Here is a 10,670-nt window from a genome sequence, read left to right as displayed (position 1 = left end):
AACTCACACAGGGATCCCTTCGGCAGGTCATTTTGGGTTTTTTACGTGCAGCTCTGAGCTGTCAGGACACACACACACACACACACACACACACACACACACACACACACACACACACACACACACACACCATCTGCTCTGTTTCACACTAATGTCAAGATCTGCAGGGGACTGACTGCATTTATCATTCACACACACACACACACACACACACACACACACACACACACACGTCACTGTCTGCATCAAATCCAGATCAAGGGATTTTGCGGCATAGCCCTTCAAAAATGCAAAACAGAAGTTTTTTTTGTGGTCTTATAAGCACAGTAACACAAAGGAATAGTTCACTCAAAAATGAACATTTGCTGATAATGTACTCACCCTCAGGCCATACAAGATGTAGAGGGGTTTGTTTCTTCATCAGAACAGATTTGGAGAAATGTAGTATTACTAATTTGCTATGCAATGGATCCTCTGCAATGAATGGGTGCCGTCAGCATGAGAACAGCTGATAAAAACATCACAATAATCCACAAGTGATCCACACCAGTCCATCAATTCCATCTCCTGTTGTCCTCTCACGTCAAAATCCACTGATATGTTTGTTTAGATCTGTTTTGGACTGTTTTCGTTTGTAAGCAATGCTTGAGCTGTACATATTTCTCTCCTGATTCAGATGAGACATTTTTTTTTTGGAGAAAGCAATATTATAGAGAGAGGACACTATTTTATTCAAAAGCAATGGTTTAAAGTTAAAAACATGTTATTTGTGTCTTAGAAACATTCAGTTTTTCACTTCACAAGACGTTAACTGATGAACGGAAGCAGTATGGTTTACTTGTGGATTATTGTGATGTTTTTATCAGCTATTTGGACTCACGGCACCTGTTCACTGCAGGGATGTAATGCTGAATTTCTCCAAATCTGTTCTGATGAAGAAACAAAATCCTCCACATCTTGGATGGCCTGGGGGCGACTGAATTATCAGCAAATGTTCATTTTTGAGTGAACAGTTTCTTTTTTTTTTTAAGTGATGCAGTTGAACTATTCATGTATAAACTTGGATTCAAAACTTCAAGATAAAATTGTTAATATGCAAACAAAGTTTTAAACTATAGGAGTATTTAAATTAATGCCATGTTAATCTAAATCATAATGAACTGAGCGGACATCACACACGAGAAACATCATGAATATGCCCACATGTAGTACGGAGATGAATTAATTAATAAATGGAAAAACTAAGATGTCCAGGTGCACCTGTTTAGAAAATGCATTTTATTATGAGTTAGATATGAAATGTTTGTTCAGTCACAGTTAATGAGATCAGATATTCCTTCACAATGGGGTGATGTTCATTAAAATGATTGGTTATATGGAGAGAGAGAGAGAGAGAGAAAACAAGTTAATGAGCTAACCCTAGAGTTTATTGTTAGTAAAAAAGGTCAAGGCCTTGCTAGTTAGCATTAGCTTAACTGATGTTAGGATTTATAACAATGCTATAGTTTCTCAGATTGGACTACCCTAGTTAAAAATAAATGTACTAAAGTGTATTTGAATTACTTTTATTTCATGCTAGGTATAATACAAATACATTTACATATGTACTTAATATGAAAATGCTGTATTTTTGGTATACTAAACAGGTATACTTAAAGTCTGATAAACTGGAACGACTAATTTTGTACTTAATGCACTTTAATTGTGTTGAAATAATGCTGAAGTTCAACTAAAGATATACTGAAGTATATTTGATTGTGATACACTTTAAATATCTTGCATTTAAAGACTGAAATTATTCAAAGATCATGCAATCCTCATCAATAGTGACATTAAAACACATTTTAGGCCTAATATTAAGAAATAAAAGTAAGAAACTATAATACACACACACACACACACACACACACACACACACACACACACACACACACTAAGTGATATAAATATTATATATTAAGTGATATATTACAATTTTAGATTTTTATTTTTAAAGTTTTTTTTTTCAATCATCACACTACTGGAAAAGTTTGAAAAATCATGGATATTTTACAAATATTTTTTAGATTTTATTTCACATATAGTAGAAAAAGTAGTGCAGTAAGCAGTTATCAGTACACTATTATTCTGTTGTGCAGCTCTATATTTTAGACTCTCATGTGCTTCCTCTGAGGTTTTGCTTGCGTTGGTGTTGAACGCTTATCTCTATTCATGTAACGTTCATTCAAAGCCGTGATTAAATGAGAGCCAGACGATCTCATTAAGTGTCTCTGTGAAGTCAGTCCAAACAAATCTCATCATGAATTTAGCTCCTGTTAAAAAAGGCACTATGAAGCGGCTCTGCTCGAGATGTTGTCCAGTCTGAGCGCTCCAGGGCTCCTGCAGCAGCTCCAGTTGTTTATTTGATGCAGACAACTTGGCAGAATAGCACATTTAGATTCAATGGAAAAAATACTGTACCAGCTAGGCAGAAATAATACTTTGAGTGAAGGACACAACCCAAAAGAGGTCAGGCCTGAACTCTTCACCCATGAATCTCTGCACACGTGGAATTTTGTTCACGTTTGATGACTTAATTTTTGTTCATATTCTTTCAGAGATATTCCGTTCTGGAAGCTCAATTTTAAAATTAGGTCTTTTTTATACAGACAAGTACTGGCTTTGTTTCCTAATAGATGTGGCGTTATAGGTTGTCTGCCTCCTAGTGTTAAATGTGTGAATCTGCACTATTTCATTTCAGTAAATTAATCTTTAATGGTAACAGTAATAGTCATGTACTCAGTATGCAGTACACAGTATCAGTCATATACTAGAGTTATCCATTCCTCCGCAAGAGCATGCATTTTACAGGTCACCATGTATTAAATATTGTTTATATTTTTTTTTTCGTTACAGATCTTGGGGCTTGTATGGCAAAAAAAGTAATATAATTATGTATTTTAATTAAGATACAGAGATTTCACAATATCTATTGTAAATACGTGAAAAAAAATTATTAAAGTCTTATTTTTATCCCTCGCCTCCAACAATCATATATGTCTCACTTAAAAGATTCATATAAATCAAATGATTTCAAAACTGCATTTTGTATTTACTCGGGTTATCTTTGTGTAATATTAGAATTAGTTTGATCTGAATCATTCAAGTGTGACATATGCAAAACAAAAAAACAAAACATTAACAGCACTATATATATATATATGCATATATATATAATTAAACTTATCCTTAAATAAAAACATATTTAAGTACTACTGATATTGTAAAAATATTTTTGAACCGGTTATATTTTTAAAGACAATTACAAAAAGTTGGTGAAAGATGCTTTGATTCGTAGCTTTATTCTAGCACACATCATTCAGACATCAATATGAGCACAGAAGCAGCAGACCTGAGAGGAGCTGGATTAGTTGAACAGTTTTATCAAGATCCGCAGAAGCAAGCGTTCCTCGTCCTGTAACATCCAGACAGTCACTGATCCGCTCCAAACACACAGAACCTTTCAAGACACATCACTTTCAAAGAGATACATACTTTTTTTTGTCATCAACATTCAATTGAAGTGAAACACGGAAATGATTAATCATCTCAAAAGGCTGATTTGTCAGCTGTAAGTGCATGTTTGTTGAAAAACTATCAAAACATTTTTCACATAAATGAGAGTAAATGATTGTTAAAAAAACATCTTCATTGAGGTGAACGTGACACACAGCTTTGTGGTGCTGTGGAAACATTATCGAATTGTCCTTAAGCATTATGGGTATTTAAGTTATAAAATAAAAAAGAATGCAATGATTATGCAGGAATGTGTTTGATTACAGAGACAAGTCCATTTATTTGATGAGACACCAGATCAAATGTTGGTTTCTAGACAGTCCTTTAGTTTAGTCATAGATTTCAAATTCTGTTTGCAAAGAAAAAAAAAACTCACTTTTATTTAACATCATCGTAACAGGTATGATTGACAGCTTGAACCAAACTGAGAAAATAAACAAGGCATCAGGAGATTAATCGATCTAGTTATTCTTAATAAAGAAAAGTCTTCCCTTCAAAGATGCGACTGACACACTTTACCCCAACCTCACTACTCGCATACCAATGAATAAAATATATGTCTATCATAATGCATATATAATGGAGCCGAGTGCAGTGTCGTGTAGTTAAATTAAAACGTCCCTTAATATAAAATAATCATTTGCTACGGCTAACCTGAAGAATACAAGTGAGATTGTAGAGGATGCGCTCACATCTGCCTTTCACATTTTTAAGGCGGCTGCAAAATGGGAATGTGGCACAACCTTCGGTTGCATTTGTGTACGAGTACCTGATCATTTCTAATTAAACTCAACACAAATAATGCTTCCGCTCCAGAGCACTCTTCCAACGAATGCCAGGATGCATCTGCTTTCTTTACACTGCATCTGTTAACTATAGCAACAATTTCACTCTTTGTACTTATTAAATATGTATGACAATATTTGTACATGATGAATAGATAGATACGTTTGTGTTATTCCATGTTAAATACTGGAAAATCCAATGGAGGCACAAATCTTTGGTTTTTGCATAATTTTATACCAATAAAAGGATTTTGGCAACCGTTTCAGTTTAGTTCAAAGCCAATAACTGCCAGCATCCATTCGTTAGCAATGTCATGAGGTATCAAGTATTAATGTATGACACAATAACAGCAAGCTCTCAATATGTTAAATAAACCCTGCATTTTGACTCCTATTTTAGAGTGACACACCAAAATCAAATCAGCTGCATCCTGATTTCATATAACACAAACTTGACAAAAAACAAAAAAAGAGCTTATTTTTCACGCTTGATAAAAAATTTACCTCATTCCATAAAAATCTCATCCATAATTATGACAACATGAGTCCTTGGTTGGGAGTCCCATGTTAGAAATCAATATAACGGTCAATAGAATTTTTCCCCACATTTTGTGTGAAGGCAGGTTGTTAAAAGTGAGTTTAAAAGGTTCATGATGAGATTGTGGATATCCTCGTGCCACTATCCCAGAGCGCTGCTGTAGCATTCTCAAACACGTGACGTTAAGATTAGACATTCAGAATTTATTAAGAAGTACAAAGAGTGAAATGTGTTTAAACAAAACCTATAAAAACACCATCTGAGATAAAACTGCTCCACATGTAAACATCCTCTCCTCTTCCAGCCTCTGAATTAAAACAAAGTCCTAGTAGAAGAACAAAGACTGCCGCTCAGTTGGCGATTTTCTCGATTTCATCCAAATCATCGGTGTCCAGCTTCTCGATCTTCTTATCTGCAATAGGAAACAGATAATTGAATTAAGCCACATTCTGAATCATGAAAGCATGGCAATAAGTAGAAGCATGGATACAAGTTATTGTTCTGGTTTAAAACTGAAGATCTTTCAGCAGCAGCTGGGAAATGTCGATCTCGGAGATAGAAAGAAAATAAAAATAAATATTTGTTAGTTGAAACCATTATACATTTAGAATGTTAAGAGACTTTGTTTAAAAAAAAAACAATTACTACTTGGTCAAAAAAGTTTATATCATGTATGAGTTTTAAGTCAGTTACCAAAACCATGTGGACAAAGAGATGAGCGAAGAAGAAATCGCCTCAGTCTTGAACATACCAGATGAAAATAGTGCACTAGCTAACAAATTAACTGCTAGTAAACATTAGCGGTGGAAATGTAAACACAATCTGCGATGCAAGAAAGCGAGATCACATGAGGTGCCCATAAACTTGCAGTGTGTGATGCGCTGTGATTTTCAGATCTTGTAATGTGTGCATTAGGAGTCTGAATCGACACCGGTTTCATGATCAGGTCAACAATTTGATTCAATTCAATATCACGGTGCATCGCATCAATTTTCAATATTATGGCACATGCCTACATTTTCATTTAATATAAAAATCAATTTCTGCATTTGTAATAAATTATATAAACTGACTACTTTTAAAATTACAAATTAATAAATCAAAACAATAGTTAAGAATTTAACTATATAGCTTCAAAATATACAAGCAAATATAAAGTAATAAAGAGGGTGAAAGACAATTACAAGTGATCAACAAAAACGGCTTTCAGTATCTGCATGTGATTTTGTGCATCTAATACGTACTGCATTTCAAACGGAGTAAATGAAAGCATATCCAAGTAAAACACTGAAATAACGGCAGTTGGAAGCACACCAATATGCAGAAAAAATAATAATAATAAAGTTTAGAATCCACTCTCAAATGTTCAAAATTGAAGAGTTGAAGAGAGAATCACGATGCATCAGAGAATAGAAACACTGTAGTCTGAGTCAGGCTTTTAGATGGTTTATTCCAGTGCGGAGCCTTGTCCAATTCACATAATTAGACTAATGCATTATGAACCATTGTAAACATTTTCGTAGAAAACAAGAAATTAGGGTCTAAACTGTTTCCTACTAATAAATCAACACAAATCACAGACTCTATAAAGCAGAAGTTGTATTAACCGAAAATTTCCCATCAGTGATGCGCGGGTCAGTGTATAAACAACCCGCACCCGACCAAAAATCGGACCGCAAAAAAAGATAAGAAAATATTGTACCCGACCCGCTTTTTTTAAAAGTAGTAAATGCGTCGCCCCTTTAAATTAACTTAATTACTTAAACAGGCTATAGCCTACAGGATAAGCGTTATGACCGCACACATAAGGCTTGCCACAAAGAACCGGTTAAAGTAATGATTATGAATGTGTCTAAATTAGCAAGGAGACATTTAATTGTTTAGTAATAAACTGGTGTTTTCTGTGTCGCTGCTAAGATGAAGTTGTCGATGCGGACTTGTCATGAACAGCCAGAGAGAAATGCATATTTCATATGGATTACATAATCAGAGAGTAGCCTATTTATTTTGGTTTGAAATTAGTTTAAAATGAGGTATTTCAAGCTTTCTGTAATATATTGCCTATATTTCTTTTTAAACCCACCGACTAAAAGATTAAGACACTACTTGACCCAAAATATCACCCAAAGTTTCTACAGCCTACAACCTCTGCAGCTGATAAAGCTTCATCCAGGACATTCATTAGTTTTTTTTTTTATTAATGAGAAATAAGGGCTGAACTTACTGAAGTGCTCCTGGATGCGGTTGAGGATGTTCATGCTAAACCTGCTGTCCACCATGTTGATCGCCAACCCCCTCTTGCCGAATCGCCCTGTACGCCCGATTCGGTGCAAATACGTCTCATTGTCAGGGTTTCCGTCCTTGTCCACTGGCAGATCAAAGTTGATGACGACTGAAACTTGCTCCACATCAATACCTGACAGAAGGTGAAACCTGCTTAGCCTGAACGGAGGATAAGACCGTAGGTAAAATGAAAGCTAACTGTCATACCTCTAGCGCAGACGTTAGTGGTAACAAGAACTTTCTCCTTGCCATCACGAAAACGTTCGATGACCGCTGCCCTCTGTTCCACCTGCATCTCTCCGCTGAGCAGCGCCACCTGGTGGCCTTCTCTGGACAGCTCTCCTGCCAGCCACCCGGCCGTTTTCCTGGTCTGTGATGGCAAATCTCATGGTCATGCATTACTACTTCTTTTGGTTGTACTTTGAACAAACACTTTAAATATCAACAAATGTTATTGTGCTTACATGGCAGAAGATCATGGCCTGTGCAATAGTAATGGCTCCGTAGATGTTGCACAAAGCCTGGAATTTCTCCTCCTTGCTGTTGCAGATGACGTAGTACTGCTTGATGGTGTCCAGAGTTTCCTCCTCGCGCTTCAGTTTAATGATGTTGGGGTCGGGAACGATCCTCTTTGCGAAGTTCCACACGGTGTCTTCAAATGTGGCCGAGAACAGCAGCATCTGGCAAGTTTTAGGAAGCATCCTGTAAAAATACAAGAACAACAGCTCGTAATACTTTCATTGTAAAATTCAAAACCACTAATTTCTTCCTAATGCTCTGAACTAATTAAGGACAATATATAAAGCAATGTCCTTAGCTGATAAAACCTCAGGTTTAGAGATTTACAGTGGGGTACCAAGTCAAAGATCACTAGTGAAACAGCAAATTTATAAACAGCACGGATTTAAATATAGCAATGAGTCAAAAGTTGAAATGGGGGGAGAAAAAAAAAAAAGTCAAATAGGAATTCTTCAGTATTTGTAAGGAAGGACCAATGATTTCCATGACGCAGAAAATGTAGATGAACTGCAAATTTTGCATGAAAACAGTAGGGCTGTACACTTAAAGGGTGTTCAATTCTAGATTATTTTTGATAGAAGTTGATGGAACAGACTCCATTTACTAAAAATAAACTTTCAATCAATCAAAATAATAATAATAATGGACTTTTAGAGAACAGTGAAGACATTTAGCAAACTATGAGAGAAATCCTGTACCTCTGGATACGAATGCTCTGGTCTTGATGGCCCTGTGTGGCGATCATGACATCAGCTTCATCCAGGACAAACACCTTGATCTTCCTGGGGTCGATGAATTTAAGCTTCTGGCACCAATCCAAAACAGTACCAGGAGTGCCGATCACGATCTGCTCCTGTAATCGAGTTCCCCGCTCCACTGGACCAAACACACCACAACATGCACAATTACAAGCTACTCCTGTGTAACAAACATGTAGTGAGGCTTTGACGGAGACACCATGGGGTTGACGAGAAAACATGCAGTAATCTACAGATTCCAGATGTTGTGTTACTAGAGAATTGTACAGAAAGAGAAATAAAAGAGCTCACATTTGTTTCCTCTGATGGCATACACCAGCTGGACTTCAGGGTAAAATTTGCCCATCTGTTCGATGACCTTGCCTGTCTGTAGGGCGAGCTCGTATGTGGGGGACACACACAGACACTGGACACACAGAGAGTCAGAGCGACATTAACACTAAAAACAGCTGAATTATTTCCATGCATTATATTCACTGCTTCTGATGCATTTCGTACCTGAGGCCATTTGTTTTCAGGGTCCACGTGACTTAACATGGCCAGCACAAAGGCAGCGGTTTTCCCCGTGCCTGACTGAGACTGAGCGATCAGATTCTGTGGACTGGTAAGGATATGATGTGATGTACTCTCACTAACAGTCCCTCCAGTTATTCACAATGTCACATTTTTGGGATCATTTGGATCCTGCATAATTCACCATTTAACCACAAAATGACTGCAAAAATGGCATTAAAGGTGTGACAGTAGTCTGGAAAAAGAAGCAAACTCAGAATCTGATGAGAAACATTTTCTTTGACAGGAATATTAAATGTGTGTGCTATATATAATGTGTGCTCTTAATTATAAAAACAATATAGCTAACTTTACACAAAATTCTGAAATCACTTCCACAAAATGATCTAGAACCAAAAAAGAAATTTTCGGCAATGCATTAAGGAAAATGTTATATAAACGTACGGTTCTGCGAGCATCATGGGCAATGCGGTTTCCTGGATTTTGGAGGGCCTGTTGAAACCCATGGCATACACTCCTTGAAGCAGCTGAGGTTTCCTGGCAAGAGAGAGAAAAAAAAGTTCATGCCATTCTGGCCTCTGTTAAAGCTGGAACACAATCAGGAGTGTGAAAGCACTGTCTGGCTCACAATCGTAGCTCTTCAAACGACTTGACAGAGTACAGCGGAGAGCTCGGGTCCCTCTGAAGGACTTCCACTTGATTGGTCGTGTCCACTAGATTACTGCGGATCAGTTTATTCAGTAGTGACTGAGCTGCCTTGTCGTCTGCAATTCAGATAAGTTTTAGCTACCTCTCATGTGGAGAATACACACACACACACTGCTGTATACACTGCTGATTCTGCTGTAAACGTCACCTTTATCATCGTCCTCGGTCTTCTCTCCATCTCCTTCTGTCTTTGCCCCTTATTAATAAAAGGAAAGGAAGAAAAAACAATACCAACACCAATCATTATAAGACTCCAGATCAGCAATACACAAAAATAGCAGGTTATTCAAGTTTGAAAAGAAATCCATTCTCACCATTCGCTTCAGCTTTCACTTCAGCTTTCAGCTTGTCATCTTTTTCATTTATTTCCAAGCTGCCTATCTGTAAATGAACGTGAAATCAGGACTGAGAATTCAAAAGAGCTTTACTGTAAAGCATGTTGAAAATACAAAGAAAACGACTCAACACAACACGAAATACAACGTGTAATATATGAAAAATTACTTAAAACGTCACTAAGACAGCAGTACAATAACAGGACACTAGAATTATTCTGCGTTATTATAAAGTTCACTTGGCAAGCGATGTTGCGTTACTCACTGCGACACAACTTTAAAGTTTTAAGGTCACAGAGTTAATAAGACTGATAATTGACTAAGTGGGTCATTGTGGTTCGTTCAATGTTTGATTAAATTATCCAGCTTGTTATAATTGTTATGGTTGAGGTTTAAACGTACCGATTCCGCCGCGGCTTCTTGTTCATCCACAGCCTGGGCCCACGAGTCTGTTGCCATCTCCTTAATTGTAAATAAAAGGTTCGTCCTTAAAAAACGCGAGTCAGTGATTTAACAATGGACTGTTAAATCTGACTGCAGATAAAACTTTAATAAAACTAAACGAAAAAAAAACCGCGAATGCACAAATTCATACAATGGCGTGTGTCGGTCCTCGCTATTTAGAGGGTGCGACACTCACAAGTCCGGCCGGAAACAGACTCGTCTGCGCTTGGTT

At 36.9% G+C, this 10,670-nt stretch overlaps 1 protein-coding gene across 1 annotated transcript; it reads right to left on the bottom strand.

Moving 5' to 3' along the window:
• Nucleotides 1–5,060: 5,060 nt before the first annotated feature.
• LOC132126793 (ATP-dependent RNA helicase DDX19A) lies at nucleotides 5,061–10,656 on the bottom strand. The gene is made up of 13 exons (XM_059538300.1): nucleotides 10,590–10,656; nucleotides 10,397–10,481; nucleotides 9,974–10,040; nucleotides 9,808–9,855; nucleotides 9,580–9,715; nucleotides 9,396–9,488; nucleotides 8,937–9,039; nucleotides 8,730–8,844; nucleotides 8,379–8,556; nucleotides 7,626–7,863; nucleotides 7,369–7,531; nucleotides 7,103–7,294; nucleotides 5,061–5,290 (listed from the first exon to the last, which is right to left on the bottom strand). The coding sequence occupies exons 2-13, from the start codon at nucleotides 10,451–10,453 to the stop codon at nucleotides 5,229–5,231; spliced, it is 1,452 nt and encodes a 483-aa protein (XP_059394283.1). The 5' UTR covers nucleotides 10,454–10,481; nucleotides 10,590–10,656; the 3' UTR covers nucleotides 5,061–5,228.
• Nucleotides 10,657–10,670: the final 14 nt, after the last annotated feature.

The sequence above is a fragment of the Carassius carassius genome, chromosome 44, assembly GCF_963082965.1.
Source record: "Carassius carassius chromosome 44, fCarCar2.1, whole genome shotgun sequence".
Lineage (NCBI taxonomy): Eukaryota > Metazoa > Chordata > Actinopteri > Cypriniformes > Cyprinidae > Carassius > Carassius carassius.
Note: the sequence above shows the minus strand (reverse complement) of the source record. Positions and strands in the feature narration are given on the sequence as shown.